The 19,995-nt window shown below is 43.9% G+C and overlaps 4 protein-coding genes and 1 non-coding gene across 17 annotated transcripts in view; all 5 read left to right on the top strand.

The window, feature by feature from the left end:
* Positions 1 to 121: 121 nt before the first annotated feature.
* Positions 122 to 1,731, top strand: bet1l (Bet1 golgi vesicular membrane trafficking protein-like). Of its 2 annotated transcripts, none has more exons than XM_003967231.3 (4): positions 122 to 226; positions 717 to 799; positions 897 to 953; positions 1,039 to 1,731. In XM_003967231.3, exons 1-4 carry the CDS (start codon positions 208 to 210, stop codon positions 1,204 to 1,206), a joined length of 327 nt encoding a protein of 108 aa, XP_003967280.1. In that variant the 5' UTR covers positions 122 to 207; the 3' UTR covers positions 1,207 to 1,731. The 2 variants fall into 2 exon arrangements, with proteins under 2 accessions (XP_003967280.1, XP_029697388.1); XM_029841528.1 differs by lacking the exon at positions 122 to 226 and adding an exon at positions 267 to 497.
* A 494-nt stretch (positions 1,732 to 2,225) lies between these two features.
* Positions 2,226 to 4,486, top strand: rps13 (ribosomal protein S13). The gene is made up of 6 exons (XM_003967203.3): positions 2,226 to 2,337; positions 2,750 to 2,798; positions 2,869 to 2,947; positions 3,677 to 3,846; positions 4,114 to 4,214; positions 4,416 to 4,486. Exons 1-6 carry the CDS (start codon positions 2,315 to 2,317, stop codon positions 4,447 to 4,449), a joined length of 456 nt encoding a protein of 151 aa, XP_003967252.1. The 5' UTR covers positions 2,226 to 2,314; the 3' UTR covers positions 4,450 to 4,486.
* Positions 4,237 to 4,363, top strand: LOC115251151 (small nucleolar RNA SNORA19). Its single transcript, XR_003889706.1, has one exon. It is a non-coding gene; the product is annotated as a small nucleolar RNA SNORA19 (small nucleolar RNA).
* Positions 4,487 to 4,612: 126 nt separating the features above from the next.
* LOC101065523 (protein phosphatase 1, regulatory subunit 15B-like) lies at positions 4,613 to 7,775 on the top strand. Its single transcript, XM_003967230.3, has 3 exons — positions 4,613 to 5,056; positions 5,688 to 6,811; positions 7,315 to 7,775. The coding sequence occupies exons 1-3, from the start codon at positions 4,894 to 4,896 to the stop codon at positions 7,525 to 7,527; spliced, it is 1,500 nt and encodes a 499-aa protein (XP_003967279.1). The 5' UTR covers positions 4,613 to 4,893; the 3' UTR covers positions 7,528 to 7,775.
* Positions 7,776 to 10,109: 2,334 nt separating this feature from the next.
* LOC101065296 (pleckstrin homology domain-containing family A member 7-like) overlaps positions 10,110 to 19,995 on the top strand; it is a 28,186-nt gene continuing 18,300 nt past the window's right edge. For 9 of the 12 annotated variants that reach the window (XR_003889516.1, XM_011607034.2, XM_011607038.2 and 6 more), the window contains exons 1-3: positions 10,110 to 10,250; positions 10,463 to 10,539; positions 10,620 to 10,677. Coding sequence is in view for 11 of the 12 variants with exons in the window: in XM_011607034.2 (XP_011605336.2) it covers positions 10,168 to 10,250; positions 10,463 to 10,539; positions 10,620 to 10,677 (218 nt within the window). In the remaining variant the exon portion in view is untranslated. Of the gene's footprint in view, positions 10,251 to 10,462; positions 10,540 to 10,619; positions 10,678 to 13,626; positions 14,240 to 16,262; positions 16,706 to 17,452; positions 17,587 to 19,995 lie in introns of those variants that run through there. The other 3 variants (XM_011607036.2, XM_011607037.2, XM_029841520.1) reach the window with 3 other exon arrangements.

The raw sequence follows: 19,995 nt of genomic DNA on the forward strand, positions 1-19,995 counted from the left end.
ATATTTTTATTTGCAGTTCAAACCCTATACAAGGAGTTCACTTTTTGTTTCATTATTTTCATTATAATAACACGCCTGGGAAAACTATCCAAATTGAACAGTGACGTTATTCATCAACATTTCAAACAGCCAATAGTGACGTTCCTTATTGAGGGTTTGACAACGTCACTTTCGGCCAAGCAGCTGATCATAACGTCACACATCAACATGGCGGACTGGAGCAGAGGTATATATTTGACACGTAAACATGTATCGTTTTCAGATGTTGGCAGAGTTTATGTCGCTTTATAAGCGTCATCGTTGGGTCGATTTTGTCATTGCTTCAGTTTTCTGGAGATGAGTTAACAGGCTAAGTATCAGATAAAAGGGAGATTAGCCATTAGGCTATCTGAGCTAACCCTTCGACATAACTGGCTCACTCTCACTATGAACGATCGAGTGGCTCCGAGTTCTGATTTCATTCGTAACACCGAAAGGAAGAATTCGGTTGTATGATGGTAATATTGTTTTGCTACCTTAGTTTGTGTGATTGTGTAACACCTTGGTCATATAAAACGTTGTCATATCCTCGTGATGATGTCACGCAAAGTCGATATCGTGTTGATCTAAGTACTGTTATAAGTTCCTCATGTTGAACTTGTTGTAGCTTTTAGTAACCTCCTTAGCACTTTCTAACCCTAACCTTAAACCTTTCTGATGGTTCCTGTGCTGTTTAGGTAACACTGTGGATGAAATGCTGGATGCAGAAAACCGACGCCTGGCAGATAATCTGGCCTCCAAAGTGTCCAGACTGAAATCTGTAAGTGACCGTTTGTGTGTTTGATGTGATTGATCTAAATGTGATAGTGAATCCTCTGGAACAGGATCAACACAAACTCACCTGTTTCATGTGATAGCTGGCGTTTGAGATCGACAGAGAAGCAGATGACCAGAACGATTATCTGGACAACATGGTGAGGAAGAATCGCTTCATGGACTATTGTCAGTAGATCTGGGGACCACTGGTTTAAATAACTGGTGTTTGACCCTCTCCTTCAGGACTCCAACTTCCTAAGTGCAACAGGTCTGCTGACCGGCAGTGTGAAACGCTTTTCCACCATGGTGCGCTCTGGGAGGGACAACCGCCGTATTCTGTGTTATGTGTCTGTGGGGCTGGTTTTGGTCTTCTTCCTGCTTTACTACCTGATCTCCAGGATACAGCAGTAATTTCAGCTCCTCACATCTGCTGCACAGCAAGACTTGTATTTTGTTAAACAAAGAGGAACTGGACAGATTTTTTCTAAGGTAATGGTGAGAGGAACTGCTGTCAGGAGACAACTGTGGAGGACTAACCTGCTGTGATTGGCTGCCGATTCCTGAACACACCAGCTCTTTGTCTTTGCTCAGCTTGTCCTGGAATGGAGATATTCAGATTATATCATTTTAAAATCCTATTACACAAATGTTTAAAAGTGACTCTTGTGAGGAGGTTCAGGGGAACTGACAGGGTGTGACTTGTGGACAGGCAGCAGCTCTTAGCAGGAGAGGTTGGGGGATTCTGTTAAAATGTTTATTTAAGTTTATTGATCCTGTTTTCTGATGTAATGGTTACAAATAATGCTTCTGTCATGAGATGTCAGAGTTTTTATATTTCTATCTTAGCATTCCAGTTACCTGAAGGTAACTTTTGTAAAATGATGAATAGCTGCAATAAAAGGTTTAAAAGGTTACATTAAAAAGATCATCTATTTTTTAAAATGATGGTGCTTGATTCTTCTAAAACTATGATAACAAAAGAAATGTAGGTTATTCTATTATAATTAATACTGTTATTATTACACAGCACAAATTGTTACTTTTTTAAATGAATGAATAATAAACTGTAAATATTCTGTCCTCACTAACATTTTATGTGGATTATGATTAGAAAGATGGCATTTCATGATAAAATATCTAGTTTTTTTGGTCAATTCAAAAGTCCACATAAAAGAACAAAAATGATGCAAAATGGTTTGCTAATTCTATTTAAAAATTGCAAATATAGTTTTTCAGTAAATTCTATTTTGTAATATTATTAGTCACCTTGAGGAAAAGATGAGCAGACATTAAAATGTAAAGCCTTCATGTAATAAATAATGATTTAGATGATAGTATACGTTAATCTAAAATATTTGTCCCATTCGTGTCTGTCAGTGGTTTAAATGTACTTATGTTGCTTCAGAATCGGACCAATCAACGGTCACGAGCGCGTCTTCGCGTCGCTGCGTAATTTCCGGCAGCGCTGCAACATACCATTTTGTATCGCGTGTGCGGCCTCTCTTCCTCTGCCGCCATCATGGGTCGCATGCACGCTCCCGGGTAGGCTCCGTAATTTGACTTTTCGGCTAAAAACGATTCGGTTTCTTTTGATTTATCGTTGTAATCAACCCGTTTTGAGCTTTTTAAGTGGTGGATGAAAAAGAGACATTGTTTAATCAACCGAGTGAAGATAAAATGGCGTTTAACAGACGCCTCAGACATCCGCCTGCAGCTAGTTAGCATCGGGTAAAGGCTCACCGCATTTTAGCTTTTCATTAGTCTCTTCGACATTCGGCAATTTAACTTAATCCCGCTCTGTTTTCTCGCCTCGTACTGAAACACTAAAGATTCAGTGTCGGATGTTAAATTAGTTTAGAGGATTGGTCCGAAATTTTATGGACCATCCACTCCTGTCCGTGTCCCGGGCGGTTGTTGTGTGTCCACATTTGTAACGTGAACATTCTTCCCACAGAAAGGGTTTGTCCCAGTCAGCTCTGCCCTACAGACGCAGCGTTCCCACCGTGAGTACTCTCAGCTAGCAGCTAACGTTAGTGGCCGTGGCCTCTCTGATTGTCGCTGTCTGAATTTCAGTGGCTGAAACTCACTTCTGATGATGTCAAAGAGCAGATTTTCAAGCTGGCCAAGAAGGGTTTGACCCCCTCTCAGATTGGTGAGTAGCTCTGACGTTTGTAAATCGTTTTTTGGGACGGCTCACTCTGCTGCTGGTATATTTGACGTCTTGCAACAAGAACTAAATTGATGGTTCTGATAATCAGCATCATGTATAGAAACGTTTTAATAGCTGCAACCTTGTCTTCGGCACATGCATTATGCATGTTGCGCACTTGTCCATGGTACCAACCTATGAAGTTGGATTGTAACATACGACCAAAACACAATGAAACTAACAATTTGAACTGAAGGTTTAACTGACTTGAATGCAGAATTGGTCCCAAATATCAGCACTCAACTTATGAAATGGAAGAACTGTTTGCAGGCAGTTTACAGTAACGAGGAGTTCTAAATTTTGATAATTCTTAGTGTTCTAATTGAAAAGTTCAGAACCCGTGATAATTTAGGGCACAAAGACTGCAGATCTTGCTTAAATTTAACATCTGAATCTAAAATGTCTGCAAGCATAACTTGTTTTTCAAGGTCCAGCAGATGTGCATTAAAGTAGTGGCTCATTAATGTTTATGATGTGCACCCTTAGCCACCTTTACCCTTTAGGCCTTCTAATAAGCAGAACCGGACCCTATTCTAATGACTCATGATGTGGATCTGGTCTGACAGAACATTATTTTTCTTGTTTTCTTTCCTTTTGAACACATGTATATATTAAAAAAAAGCTGCAACCCTTTAAATTTGAAGTGAATAATGTCAATCTTTTTCCTGACAGGTGTGATTCTGAGAGACTCTCACGGTGTGGCCCAGGTTCGTTTTGTCACGGGCAACAAGATCCTAAGGATCCTCAAGTCTAAAGGTCTGGCCCCAGACCTGCCCGAGGACCTATACCACCTGATCAAGAAGGCTGTGGCTGTCAGGAAGCACTTGGAGAGAAACAGAAAGGTACCATCAGAACACACGCATTAACATTCAGTTACTTTTAAGGACAATGTATTTCTTTTGTAAATGGTAGTTTAGTCTTAAAAGATCGAACTTGTTAAAGGTCAACCTCAGATGTTGTTGGAATTCAGAACATGTCTAACATTGTTGGCATGTTCAATGGCACCATAAAGATCATCTAAGGATGTGGCAGCAGGGGCAGCCGATCCTCATCATTCAATGCTTTCTAGCTACAAACACCTGTATGGTAACTTTATTGTTTCCACGCAGGATAAGGACGCCAAGTTCCGACTGATTCTCATTGAGAGCAGGATCCACAGGCTGGCCCGGTACTACAAGACCAAGAGAGTCCTGGCCCCCAACTGGAAGTAGTAAGTTGTCTTTCTTTGTCCTATGCACAGTTCATTGTCCAGCTCTGCTGTTGTCAGTGCTGAGATATTTCTGATGTGCTAAAACAAATTGGAGGTTAATTAGCAGAGTGGCGACATGTGCCAAAGCTGCCAGTCACCTTCACACACCAACCCAGACACAAATCTCACTGTGGCTTCTAATGATCTTCTTTGTCTTCACAGCGAGTCGTCTACAGCATCTGCTCTGGTGGCATAAACTTCACTTTTTGGATTAATAAAATACTAAATGTTCACCTGGTTTCTTGGTTTTTTTTTTTCTCAACGGTTTTCCCTGATTCAGTGACGAAATGATTCGTTTTCTGGACCTATTGACTTGGGCTTTCCTGACTGTGCGGGTACTTTCTCTTATGAGTCAGGACAACGTTACCAAAACGGGGCGGGGCTACAAACGAAGTCAGCCAATCACGGCGCGTCGCACGTCACTGAGCGATATAAGGGTTGCTGTTGCAACTGCCAAACAATCCACTTCAACACGACGATTAAACATGGAAGACGGACTCGAGCAGTACTGACGCTGAGAACTACAATGGCACTAAGTTGCGACGACATGAATCCGTATTTGTCACCGATGAACACACGAGGTCCGCTGGTTTTCGACGAGGAGTACCAGAATACGTGAGGACCGTTGTGAAGGCTCAAAATGGCTCCGACTGTTGGTTCCCAGGGCGGTTTGACAGGGACGGTAATGGCGAGAATGCGGCCCGGAGGGTTGGCCCTTCTGCCGTGGACTAAACAGATGTTCTCGGTCCTGTGGGGGCAGCTCCGGCTCCTGTTGCGGGTCATATACTACACCGTCATGTCCGGTAAGAACCACATATAGAATCTATATGTTACCCCCCAGACTGCAGAGAACCCTTTAACTCAGCCTAACGGTCATATACAGTATTTCGGCGTACACATATTTGACTGAATTATTTGTTCACCAAATAAATCGGATTACTAACAAAATTTCCAGATGTTGATAATGTGCTATGGGTCACATTGATATAGATAATGTTCTGGAGTCCTTTCAACGTCGGTGATAACAGCCCCTTGACTTTGATGTTTGAAGACGAAATGACAAAAATCTTTAGTAGTTGTAATACTACTACGAATGAAAATCACTACGTTTGGGAATAATTCAGATCAATGTTTTTAAATCTTTTACCGTACATGAACTGTCCTCTTTAAAATATTTTACCTTGACCTTGTTAATTTTTTTACATGACCTTTTTTGCTTTTATTAGAGTAGTTTCCCTTGAATTTATGCTTCATTTTTATTCTTTAAAAGTTCGCTGCGTTTGAAATACGATCAGATATATTTTCGGGTGTTGTGATCAGTCGGTGTTACATTATTGTGGCGGATAGCCACTTCCTGTTTCCGTCCAAGCCATATTGATTTTGAATTAGTGAGACAGGGCCGTTGTGAAGCTTCACTTCTCATTCTTTTTCCAGTTTTCCAGATGTTCCGGTTTGAGGTTCACGTGAGCATCACAGACGAAACAGGTCAGCACATCCAGCACATGAGCGCGGCAGCAAACCCTTCCGACTCTTTTCTGTTTTCCTCACTGTTTGATGGGGACGGCAGCATGATGGTCGGAAGTTCTGGACACATTTCCAACTTCTGCAGTGACATGGGCGACCCATTCACCAGGAAGTCCACTGCCGAGGCCCTGCTGTCCAGCTTACGGGCTGAGGAGCTGTGCTGCGGGTTAGTGGATGAGTTTGTATCCAGAACTTCGGGAAAAGAAGACAACATGTTTGGACCTCAGAACGGCTGGAAAATGGGCTTCAGTGGTGATTGGAACATCTTCTCCTGTTCCGGTGACCCCTCCTGTAAAAGCACCCCTGAGGAGGACCGTGGCTCTCCGTGGAGTAGTGAGGAGGATCAGAACCCATTTGAGTTTGACGAGGAAAGCCGGAACCTCTGGGAATCTCTGTCTGGATCTAGCGATCCCTACAACCCGTTCTTTTTCTCAGCCTGCACATCAACCAGAACCAACATAGGGAAACAATGTGCCACAAAACCCCAAGAAGGATCTGATAATAAGATAAATGAAGAGGTTCCGGTTCCTAGTGGTCGAGACGGTTTAAATATCCTGGTCAGTCGATCTGACAGTGAGATCAGCTGGGGCAGCTCTGATGGTTCCACCCTTAGTGAGGATGCTGAACAGCTTCTGGAGTTCTTCACCAGTTCTGACCCGTATGACCCCATGTGTTTCACCGCCTGCTCCAGCACATCACGTCAACACCAGCAGGCCACCACTTCACTTCCATCTTCATCCACCACAGACACCAGAATCCCTTCTTCCTCAGAGGAGGAAGAGGAATGGCTCTGGAATTCTCTCAAAGCGCACCATGACCCGTATCACCCACTCAACTTTCAGGCCTGCCTACGGACCGCCTCAGTGGAGTCCCCCCCATGGAAGGACCAGAAAACCAAGAAAAGCATAACCAGCAAGCCCAGTCTGCAAGAGAGACCCTCCAAACACTATCACCCAGAGATCACCGTGGTGCCGTGGACACGACCGGGGAAGTCAGAAAAGACGAACAACCAGTCTGGCTCCACCCAGAAGAAGGTAACACCGTACCACAGAACAAAACTATAATAGTCCTACAATACTCAACAACAATATTACAATACTAAAATACTACAGTATTAAACAACACCGCAAAACGGTAGCAACAATATAGAACAAGACTACAGTACTTTAAAGGCGTTAATTTACACTGAAACTAGTGTTCCTACATGCTGCTCTGACAGTGGGATATTAAAGTACCGTAATTAAGCTACATTCTAAACTGTGGGGTTGTTGAGCATTAATGCTGGCGGTGAAGCTGGTGACTGCGCTGCGTCACGTGGCTGTTGAGTCACCAGAGACACATTTCCTTACTGCACTTCCTGTAAAGTCCCGTAGAGTCAAGGAGATGGTCTGTTCCAGAACCACCACCTTTCTGCAACATTTTTCTCTCACGGGGCCACGCAGCTTCTATTACAGACATACTGAACAATCGTTTTTGTGTGTTTATTGTTTTGTGTGTTTTGGTGTGTCATGCGACCTGGCTGCGTTTCTGATTTCAGGTGAGGTTTTCTCCCGTTATCCACGTCCACGTCATGCGGTCTTGGCTGTTCGCTCGGCAGGCGTCTCGTAAAGGAAATTGGGAAGAGATGGCAAGAGACAGGGACCGCTTCCAGAGGAGGATAAAGGAGGCGGAAGCCTCCATTGGTTCCTGTTTAAACCCTGCCCACCGGAGGAAGATTCGGGCAAACCTGGATGGTGCCTTGACTTTGTGAATGTTGGAAAACGTTGACTTCAACGTCTGTGATCTTTGCACTGACGGACACTTTGATCACGCTGACCTCAGCAAACATGAATGTCGTGTACGCCTTATCTGCTGTTGATGTCACATAACTTATGCAGCTTCTTATTATGTAAATTGTTGACAGTGACAATGTTCTTTGTGGTGTTTCACTCGTATTTTTATATGTGATTTGTACTATTTAAATGTAGCTGTTGCTCAATAAATGTGTAACTGATCTTATCTGGGCTGATCTTCACAACCTTTGCACCATCACACTCCTGGGAGCTGACTTTCAAAGGGAACGACCAGTAGGGTTCAACATCCTGCTGTGAGAAGGAATCATCTTGCACGGCGTTAATTTCCCAGAAGGCCGTGCGTCTCCCTGTTGGCTGACTGTTGCAATGCTGTCGTAAGGTTAAAAACACTGAAGATGATGAAATGATTTTCCAGAGATGTGAAATCATTTAGAATGATGGTGGAATGTTGATGAGGAGGGAAGTTGATGTTAACGTGATGTTTGTAAAACCTGTTTACCCGCATTTCAACATTAATGCGTTGGAATCAGGGAGGCCACCTTCTCAACTTTGGTTCTGATCCAGTTCTTTCCAGTTCATTGCTCCTTCAGCTCCTTGTCCTCTCTGGCTGAGGTGACCCCGTCTCCAGGCAACCAGCAGTACAGCAGCTGAAAGGATTGCAGGTGATTGCAGCAACACACGCAGGCACACACTCTCCTGGGTCACAATTAGCTGATGATGCAATCCAGATGCTGTAGAGAAACAGTAACACACTGTCTGCCGCATCACATAGATCGTAGAATAACCTGCACTAAACACGGTCGTTTTCAGCAGCAGAACTTATAAATTGTTCTTAAATATTTTTGCTTCAGCAATCGGAGAAACAAGTGCTACAAACTGTATTTTTGAAAAACTTTTGAAAATTCAAATTGGCTCATGATTCTGATTAAACCCATAAAAGGAGTATAAATCAGCTGTTTTTCCGAGAACATGATGTCATCGATGCTCTGGGATACAGAACAAGACAAAATACACGTAGAGACATGACGTCAGACACCTCTAACGTTTATCTTAAAACCAAATTTATATTATACATTTAATAATGTGGTTCTTAGGTAACACTATCCTGTACATTGTGTATTGACATGTGCAGTTTTGTACAGTGTTGTCGCATGTATCAACAGGCATTTATTTATTTATGAACACGATGCTGAAATGTTAATTTTAAATTCGAATTAAAGTCCAGGAAAACATCCAGAGATGTGAATATAGATGTTTCTGATGGTCTTTCTGTTCTACAGATACGTAAAAATGAAACTTCCGGTTCAGGACGACAACAAACATGTTGCTATGGATCTCAACTCCGCCCCCCAGCGCTGACGAGATCGTTAGATTTGTGGCCGTAACTCTGCTGTCCCCGTGCGGTAAATGTGGGAACTGATGATTTTTCAACACGCGGGCGCGCACACACAGTAAAAAGGTAATGTTTCTATATCATTGTTGAAACAACACACATAACTATATAACGTGAAAACACAGCTTTTGTTTCCTCACAGAAATCTACACACTTGTGAATTAAGCTTATTTAACACTGTCTGTCGAGCAATAGTGTAGCATATAAAAATACTGTATATTTGAACATATACGGTACCATAATACAACAGGCTACAACTGTATTCTCGCCATAATCCGTCGTTTACCCTCACCCATCCATTAAAACCAGCCCATTTATCCTTTGTCCCAGTATAACCAGTCCATTTACCCTTTCTCTCCCAGTAGAACTAGTCATCTACCCTCACTGTCCCAATAAAACCAGTCTATTGATCTGTTTCACATTCAGATAGAGACGAGATGTTTGTATTTCCTTCTGTCCGGATTTTTCACTCCACATTCCAGACAAATTATTGTTTTGGAAATTCCTGCAGTCTGTGAACTCAACAACAGTCAGGTGAGCTGGCTCATTATTTGTCGTGTGGATGTTAAAATAACAGACTGAGGGAAACGCACTATCAACCCGGAGACCCTGGACACGCCCACACGGATACGCCCACGTAAACACGAAACTGAATGAGTTGAGAAGAATTTTAGGCAAATGCCGATAAACAATCAAAGATCAATCACAAAAGTACAGCAATCCGTCCGTCTGTCATCTCTGCATACAAACATGGGAACAGATGATGAAAATAACTACTGCTCTGAGCTACTACAGCAGTACCTAAAATAGTGGATATTTCACTTCATTTGGACATTAAAGACGAACAGAATTATAATGAAACTATTAAATACTGTCTTTATCGTCACGCACAACTGTGAAAACTGGAGTTATTCTACAGAGATTTTATATCATAAACATACATTCGTCTGCATTTATATTTCTAATTCTTTGGTTGATTAATAACAGCCAAATGAAACAATTCCCTGTTATTCTGTTCCTATGTTGAATTATAAATAGGGTTTTTAAAAAAAAAAAATTTTTTTTAATACTTTCCTCAAACATTTCAGCATGAAATTTCTGCAGTCTGTTATCAGTGTAGTCAAATTGTCAGTGCTCAAATGTCCGAGGCGCTCATTGGTCCCTGAAGGCACCAGCGGAGAGTCCATGGACCGGGAAGCGGATCATGGCGGCGCCTCTGGGCCGGGACAGCCTACCTGGACGTTGGTCCTATGGGGTCTGCAGAGACGGCAGGGTCTTCTTTATCGAGTGAGTCGAACTCTGCGGATTTTATTTCGGAGGCGGCGCCGGTTTGGACAGAACTATTTCCTAAACGCATTTCAGTGGAGTAACAGGTGTTTTTCTTCTCTCTTGCTCTGCCACCCCCCCACTCCCGTGTGTGTGTGTGTGTGTGTGTGTGTGTGTGTGTGTGTGTGTGTGTGTGTGTGTGTGTGTGTATTACGCGCGCGCCCCCCCCGCAGTGACGACACGCAGACCACCACCTGGCTCCATCCGCGCTCGGGTGATCCGGTAAACTCCGGACATATGATTCGCTCAGGTATGTTCGTCATGTTCACCTGGTGGTGCCGGTTCGGATCCACAGAACTTCTCACAGGCTGTTTTGTGGTTCCGTTTCAGATCTGCCGCGTGGCTGGGAGGAGGGCTTCACGATAGAGGGGGTCAGTTTCTTCATCAAGTAAGTCCACCTGCGTGATGCGTTCAGGGAATCCTGCCGGTAACATGGCTGCTGGGTCCAGTGGCGGTCCCAGTCAATGTTCTGACCGTGTTGGTCCAACTGTTCTGCAGCAAACTTTTATCGATAAATATCATCGATATGTTTATAAACTGATATAAAGATATTGTGATAAATATCTCCCAAACTGCAGCTGATGATTAAGTGTTTAAATATACATTAAATCAGCATTGCTAATCTATTGATCTTTTTCTGTGGAATGTGGCAATATCACCGTAATCAGAGGAGGAGGGATTTTAACAGGGCTAATTTGGTTAATGAGTTTACCACAGGACCGTGAATGCATCAGAAACCCATCAGAAACCCATCAAAAACTGCGTTGAAATTTTAGTTTTCAACACAAGTATTTGTTAGTTTTGAATATTCTGTGTTTGGAGTCTCTGGCTAGTGAAAATCTGGTTATTGGACCTCCTCTAATGACAGGGCTGTTTGCTCTGAGTCACAACGGAGGTCAGTGGTTAAAGATCAGAGGCCAGCCGTGGAGTTTCTGTTGTCAGACAAACTTGTTTTAGAGGTAGACTTAAATTAACTAAGATATATCAAGATGATTACTTAGTTTTGACAGGTTTGATTCTGCTGCATCAGAAATAAAATATGCTGAGTCGTGGTTCGTGCTGGGTCTGTCATTTAGCTAATTTTGTGAAAAGAAAATTTTAACTGAAGCTGAGTCGGGGAGTTGTTATGAGCTATGCTAACTTTAGCAGCACAAGTCAGACTTTGGTGTATTGTTTTATTTTTCAGGTAATGTTTCAGAAAGGTAACCTAAATATGTGAAATATGTGACCAGAGGAAACAAAAGCAGCAGCAGTTTCTTAGGGAGCTTTGGTGTCATGCAAACAAATATCCTGTTTGTGGATTGTGTTGATGTTACCCCTCAGACCGGGTTTGACCCCTGGAAGATCTTCAGTCATGGAATCTGTCTCTGCCTTTAGTCTCAGCCAAGAAACATGGAAGTGTTGGAGTCTTATGTGAAGAGGAGGACAACCCAACAATGGGGACATGTTGGATTAATGTTGGAGGTGGTGCTGTCAGTTTCTTCCTGCCTGGACTTGTTTTAATCCCAGTCTGTCGTTGTTTTGTCTCCTATATGAGGGTGATGATGATATAACAATGAGTGCTTGTTTCCTACAGCTCTTCCGTCACTCTTCTGGTATTTCTCACAGCTGCAATACGTTTGTTAGAAAACGTTGATGGTTCTGAGTTCATGTGTCTTTTCACAGGTAAACCAGGAAGAACCATCTAAAAATGACCCCTGAACTAATTCCACTTGGTCTGATCTGTATAAATGTCACTACAGTAGCGATATTCCTCACAGGCGGGAAGACCAAACGATGACGTAATAATTGGCAAGCGATAGCGTCTTTGTTAACTAACATTGCTTGAGTCAATTTGTTGCTTCAGAAAAAGTGGGTGGGGCCTGAACAGGAAAGGTGTCCTCTAACCCAAAATCACCAGTCTGCGCCCAAGTATGGTTCCAAGTCTCTCAAAAGTGTACTGGATCCACCCACTTAATCAAGTTTGCATCATATCTGACTTGTATGATCTTGGGACGGAGAGGTATCCCACAATGCATTTCACCTCTGCCAACGAGAGCAGCAGCAATAGCATAAAATGTGTACCTCAATGTCTGGATGTCCAAGTATGAACTCCAGAAGTTCGCGAGTCTGTTCCTGCATATTGAGGTCCAAGAAACAGCTTTAAAACATTTGCCATCAACTGACCTGCTGTTAGGGTTGGGGTTGTTAGGGTTAGGGGAGAAACCCCGAAGGCTGAGGGTTCAATCTACCTGACCTCACTCCCACACCCCTGACCCCTCACCTTCACCCCCCACCTCTCAATATTTCTCCCGACCCCTAATCCCACCCCATCCTCTCTGAGCCCCCCCCAACCACCCTCTTACCCCTGACCGCCCCCCACCCCCCCACTCCTGACCCAACACCCTCACCCCCCCAACCCCACATCGTTACCCTTCACCAACTAAATACTGTAGTAAATAGCACAATAAATAAGTAGTGGAAGAAGGTTTGTGTGTTTTGATGCACAGGAAGTGCATGTATAGATCTATAGTGTTGTGTGTTTGAAGGGGGCATCCATCAGCCCACCTGATGGGACTACAGCCGCCACCAGTTTCTGGTTGTGTTGCTTGTTTTCTGTCTCGATGTGAATGTTAATGTGGGGTTGGTCTGAGCTCCCATGATGCTCTTTGTTCTCTCATGAAAGCATCTTTGTTTGAAGCAGAGAGCCGACAGAAGAGCAGCCTGTCAGCAGCAGCTTTCTGCCTGTTTCTTTGGATGGAGATTTGATGTGTTTGTTTGCTCTGAGGGACAATGACCTTCTGGAAAGGTCGTCCACACGGTTGCTTGGGTAGCATTAGCTTTAACTAGCGTACCACTGAGATCTAACAGTTGCAGAAGTGTCACCTGTTGGAGCAGATCAGGTGTATTCAGGGGAACCACAGTGCGACAGAACTGTTGAACTGGATGTCTGAATTTTGATGCGACTGTGGTTAATGGGAAGAAAAATCATCCGTGATTACTCAGCTAGCATCGCTTACCTGTGAATCACCTGAGGGACCAACCTGAAACTGGGGCTGAGGAAATGATCATTAAGGTTCTGTCTTATAGATTTTTCTTAAGGGAAGAGTTCTCATAGACGCTCCAAGCACCTCGTTAATGAAATAAAGATGAAACAAGGGGTCTTTTGTCATTAATTTTAATATGATACATTTATTAAAGCCTTTAATTTTTATTATTCATTTTTTTAGTGTTACATAATCAGATAAACTGGCAGAAACTGAAGAGCTTGAGAGGCTAATCATGGTTAGACACTAATATTTTATTTTCACTTCACTTATCCCATGTGATGATTATTTTATTCATGGTTTTATTGTAGCCACATTCATTCCAGCTGATGCTTAAACAGCTGGAACGACTGTGGTTGAGACGTGTTTTAATTAAATTTCTCTAAGAATTAAACAAAGTGCTGCTGATTGATGTTAACAGGGGGTCTATTGGTCTGTGATCTGAGATTTCTAAAATATGTTTAATCTGAAGTGGAAACACGAACCAGCTCATATGTCAAACCCAAACAGAAGCAGAACCAGAAACAGAACCAACTGTTCCAACCGAACATGACTGTGGGTGTCAGAGACACAAAGGGCAGATTGACACAGACAAGATATTGAACCAGCTGACGGCTAACGAGCAAATCGGACATTAGTATCCTGCGCAGAGACGAATAGGAGGGGCAGGAGTAGCCTGGGAACACTGGTGGGCACAGATGGATCTGTTGAACCAAAACAAGCAGCAGCGAAGTCTTCACTGATCGAGCTAGATTCCATGCTACTGAGGATCATGGGTAACTGTGGCAGCTGCTGTGCCAAACCAAATGACGACCACGAGTTGGTTCCCATCAGACGACACTCCGCTTGGCCATGCACATCCAGGGTGGCCACAAACCTTCATCAGCACGAGTTCTCCGTGTGGGATCTGACCAGTGACACCAGGTAGGACCTCTGGAGAACATCTGCTCAGGTCTGATCTCTTCAGGGTCCATTGGGCAGAACATGGAGAGATTTCTCAAAGGTTCTTATCAGACCAAGGTCTTGTACGTGGTTGTGACGGGCTGCCACATGACCCCGATGCTGCCCACCGATTTGTCACAATCAGCTTTTTGTTTTACTGTGCTAGTGTTCAGCGTTAGCAAGTGTTGGCTCCACCTACCACAACGAGGGTCTTCTGTCAGGTTGGTCTAGTTCTGTTATCGCTCGCTGACCAGGTAATCTCAGTAATTAGGTCTAATCCTGTGGTTTTTTCTCAGACCTCCGCTCGCCTGTGCAGAAACAAACAACCCTCTAGGTTTTCTCCTCTTCCTGCCGTTAAACTGGTTTGACGCCTTCACGTGTTTTTCTGGTTACACACAGAAATCGTAGTGAAACATGCAAAAAGTGCTGTTTGTGTTTTTGGAGCTCATGGCAGCGGTCCTACTGGTTCAGAACTCCGAACTTCTGTTGGTGGCCACTGGTAGCTGGTTTAGGTTAATGATCAGAGGTTAAAGGACGAGGGGTCTCTAGTGAGCTGCCGGCAGGAGGACCGACCCTGAGCCCCTAATCAGCCCCTAATTTCTGGTGTGGTTGAGCCCAGACATGTTTGATGATGTCTTAGTGGTCTCCTCCAGGGTCAGCTGATCAGTCCAGCAGTTGACGTTGGTCGTTACTGGGTTTGATGAGAGATTAGCATTAGCCCTCAGTTGTTATTAGAACATTAATAAGACTAGTGAAGATGAATTGGTCATAATTGTTTGAGTCCTTCTCTCACATCTGTCTGACCTCTGAAATGTTCTGGACCTGAACTGGGTCAGAACTGTTGGGTTTTAAAGGCCTCAGAAAGGGCTTGAAAATGAGTTAAAATGTAAAAACAATTAACTCCAGGCTTTAAAACTGTCTTCCATGGAGACACGAAGTTCAGATTTATTACGCCGCTTCAATCTCGCCAGAGCAAATGTTCTAAATGTGGACTTGAGAAGATCTGCAGAACTATCCGTGCCTTCTCAACAGCTTCAGTGATCCAAGGTAGAGATGTCCTCCAGCATCATACATCTCTGTCCTGTTGCTGGACAACCTATGTCCTCTGTGTCCTCTCCCATCTTTTTTTGTGTTTCTCCAGCTTCACGCCTCCACCATTATCCTCATCCTCTTAGAAGTGATGAAGACTTTCCTTCAGGCTTCAAATGTGGATGACATCATGAGGCAGATGTGAATCATCCTCTCACCTTCAAGCCTCAGTAAATCAACAGCAGAAGAGCAGAACCTTGTGGAATGTTCCATTAATCATCGGGAACTTTCTACATCCTGGTTTTTCCTTTAGGATTAAATAATAAATAGAGGTTTGCGACTCAAAAGTACGGCAGCAGAAACATCCGGAAGAATCAGTCTGACAGATGTTGTCCAACATCAGGATCGTCCACCAGGTGGCGCATTCTCAAAAACGTCAACGAACAAAATATTCACATTAGGGCCGAAGGCTAAAATAACAAATTGAGTGGGCGAGGGGCTTATGGGACCCACAGGGTCAGTACCATGAAGGTGTGATGAGCTTTCCTACCAACTGAAGCTAAATACACACACACACACTAACACATTCTGTTTCATAGTTCCCTGTGTGTGTTTTGTGTGTCTGAACTGAGGCGGGAAAAGGAATGTAGGTTTCTGTTTACATCTCCTTACCCCATCTTTCTCTCCCTCCCTCCCTCCCCCCCTCCCTTCTCTCTGTCCCTCCCTCTATCTCCCCCCTCCCTATCCTCCTCCCTCCCTCTCACTTCTCTTTCTCCCTCTCTCTCTCTCTTCTCTTACCCCCTCCCTACCTCTCTTTTCTCTCTCTCTCCCTTCCTCCCTCACCCTCTCTTCTCTCTCCCCCTCCCCTCTCTCTCCCTCCCTTCTCGCTCTCTCTCTCTCCCTCCCTCCCCCTTCTTTCGCACTCTCTCAGCCCCCCCCCCCCCCCCGTGTGAGCGGACCGTCGCTGCTCGGCTGCTCGTCGGTGAACAGTCTTGGTCTCGTAGCGACGCAGGCTGCTGGCTGCATCACGCTGATTTGTTTTGTTGTGAAGGGTGAAGGATGAAGATGTTGGCTCAGTGATCCGGTTGCCAGTGCAGACGTGCGTCCTTCACACGAGTATCTGGAGAAACAATCTCCGGACTGTTGTGTGATGTCACAGTTCACCTGCGGTGGCGGTCTCAGACAGGATCTCCAGGTGTTCAGACCACACCAGACGTGACTCATCTGACATCATCTTGTCCCCCCCCCCGCTCCTCCTCTTTTCTGCTCATGGAGGTTCTTCAGGCAGAGGAGAGCTCGTTGTGAGGTAACAGAACCCTGATCCTTCAGGTGGACCTCTAGCAGAACCATGTGGACTCAGTCTGGATACTGTAACCACATCCCCCATGCTGGATATCCGTTCTACCACGCCCCCTGCAGGTAGGCCGTGCAGTCAACACCCAGAACTGTCGCTGCTGATCCATTCTGATCGGTTTGGGTTCCATCAGAACTCTTCTGGTCTTTTAGGATTTTATCACTGGTTGTAGAAATTCACATGTTGGCGGGTCAGTTCTCCTTCAACATCTCACCAAACTGGTTTAACTGGAAAGATTGTGTGGAAACTGGTTTGGTTAAAAGAAGAGACTGTGTGTCAGTGAGTGTGGAGCGCCGTTCTCAAGTGTTGGTGTTTCTATTCAGAAGATTTACTTTTCATCATCTCATCTGGCTGATGGTTGATTTTATGAGTCTAAACATTTAAATTAAGATTTCCCTCAAAATAAATCTGTGGTAAATTAATTATATTGATAAATGCGGATGTTTTTATGAAGTCATCTGTTGTCTGTAGCTCAGACTGCTGCTGGTGTGTGGTGGGAGTCTGTACTGGTGAACTGATGTTTGTGACCTCCCCCCACCGCACAGGTAGGGGAGGGGATTAACAGAGGAGTCATCCCTGCGGATGGCATCCGGGTGAGTGAGACGCAGCTGACTGGAAGTCCAAATATCCATCTGTCAGGTCCACCTGTCCCTGATCTCAGCAGTGGTATTTGGGGATTGACTGGTAAGACTGGGATCGGTGCAGTTAATAAGTAATGATGGATTAAAGCCACTGAGTGAAAGTCCAGTTGCTCTGTTCAGAGGTCTTGCTGGTTAATGATCACCTCACCTGTCAACATGCTTTCCAGGCTCCGCCCACATTCCTCCATTTAAACCAGCATGATGGTGTCAAACAATTTGACATTTACTGGTTAGTCTTCCAGTAGATGACTGCTTTTTTTTCTGTGGTTAATCTAGAATAATCCAGCAGGAATGGCCACACAGAGGTGAGCATCTGTGTGTGTGTGTGTGTGTGCGTGTGTGTGTGTGTGTGTGTGTGTGTGTGTAATTAAATTTGAGCTGGTGGCTCAGCAGGAGGAGAATGGAGTTTTTATCATCCTACACTCACACACAGGTGTGATTAGTTGCAGTTGTGATATTGACCCTGTGAACATTATTGGACTTTAAATAATGTTACTACCAGTAAATCGATGCTGCTGATCACATCTCAGTGATGGAAATCAGAAACCAATGTAGGTATTTTAAATCTAATAGGAGTTAAAGAACATTGATCTCTCCTTTGATTGGCTCTGGTATTGTTCTTATGATGATGAAGCGGCGGCTGAGGGGAGATGACATCACGTGATGATGCATGCTGGAAGGTTTGACACTTTGACAGGATTTCCTGAGGCTGCCGGCAGACGCGCCTCAGCGATCCTGTTCCTGATCCCCGAGGAACCTGAAGGGAAACTGATGCAACCTCATTTTGAATCTTTATTCCACTTTAATACTTCTGATTTAGCCCTTTTAAAAGGCATTTATTTTTGTTTAGGAGATCTTTGACAAAAGTCTCAGAAAGCATCAACCACAGTGTGGTGGATTTGTACAAACACCTTAAAAACCAGTTTTAAGGCGTGTGTGACTGAAAGGTGTTTGTGTCTTGTTACGGATCAACTGATCACCTGTTCAGGTCATTTGAGTGACTCCACCCACTGACCCTGGAACAAGAGGTGGGGAACAGGAAGTTGAAGAATGGATGATATTTAAGCTTTTCATCTGTGATGTTACACTCTGGATTATTTACATTTGTCGTCGTTCTGGTATCGTGAACGTGACCATCAGATCACACACGGTTATTGGAACGTTAGAGGTTGACATCTTTATCTGCATGGGGAAGTTTTACACATCTCCAGTGAATCTCTGTGACTTTAAAAACTGTTTTTGTTGTGGAGTTTTTTTCTGTGTGTTTCAGTATTAATATTTGGTGGTTTTATCTCGCTGCCTTTGCCAAACACTCATTCTTCCACAGCTCAGAACTCCTTCTGCGTCTCGGCTTGTGTTCTAGATGCGAACGCAGGCTCATCTTTCATTAGCATGTTACCTTCTCTGTGGCCGTCGGAGCGGCTCTGATATCGATCAAGCTGCCTTTCAATTCTGGAAAAAGATGAAATCTCTATCAGCAAACATCAGGGTCCTCTGAGAGCTGTGGATATTTTTTTTTACAATCAGCCAGAGCGAGGCTTACTTACTGCCTCATCTTCATGTTGCCATAGCAACAAACTGTCCCAAACCAATCTCTGGAGGGGACGGTGTCTCTGGCATCACAAAAAGCAGCAGACACTGCTCTGTCCACCATTCCTGATGAAGGATTCAGGTCCGTCATCAGGAATAATCATAACCGGATTATTCAGTCATCAATAACTGCCCATTTATCAGTGAAAAGCTGCGCTGCTGGTATGTTTGAGAAATCATGGGATTTCCATGATTCTCAGTAGCATAATGACCTTTTTACCCTGCCTAAAAATAGGTTCTGTGTTGGCCTGACCTCACTTTAACCCCCCTGACCTGAGCTGCTGTATTCTTCAGGCACAGCTGAGCTCAGATTAATGTTGATATTTGTGTATTTGTCATTATTTATACAACTTTGTGAGTCCTGGAGTTCCAGAATCTTCCTCCTCCTCTGACACTCAACTTTAATGTGGATTCTTGCAGACTTGTTCATTTTTAATCATCATAAACAACTTTACAGGGTTTAGAGAAATCTGCCGCATCTGTAAATATGAGGCTGTTCAATCTCATGAGCAGAGATCCCGCTTCCACCAGAGATCAGGTGTTTTTGAGTGTCCTCCTCTGCCTTCTCCTCCTCTTTATGTTACTGTGACAGAGGAGCTGCTGAATATAAAAGCTGTGATGTAATGAGCAGAGTGATGCTTGATGGCCCGGAGGTCAAACAGCAGCTCGTAGCGCCACCACTTAACGCTCACTTCCTTTCTGAACAATCAGCTGCGTGGGAGGTGGAGCTGCACTATGCAAATATACATCTGTTAATATGGATCTGAGCAGGTGTTTATTGGCACAGAAACCTGCACAGCCTCAATCAGTGTACTACAGTTATACTCACCTGTGTGTACAACTAGTACAGTCATACCAACATGTACGTAAATACAAGTACTACAGCCAGTTCAGTGGTACAAGTGAGTCATAACACGTAGCTACCGTGTATGTGTACCATGTTTGATCAGTGTGTGTCACTGATCAAACATGGATTTTTAAATATGACTGAGAGGCAATTCACTTCTGCTTTCCACTGAGATGTTTTTAATATCAGTATTATATTGTTTGATGGAATGATCAAATCAATTTTTTGCTTTCATCAGTTTATGTCACATGGCTCCTCTGTGACCTCTGACCTCACC

Source organism: Takifugu rubripes, chromosome 9 (genome assembly GCF_901000725.2).
Source record: "Takifugu rubripes chromosome 9, fTakRub1.2, whole genome shotgun sequence".
Lineage (NCBI taxonomy): Eukaryota > Metazoa > Chordata > Actinopteri > Tetraodontiformes > Tetraodontidae > Takifugu > Takifugu rubripes.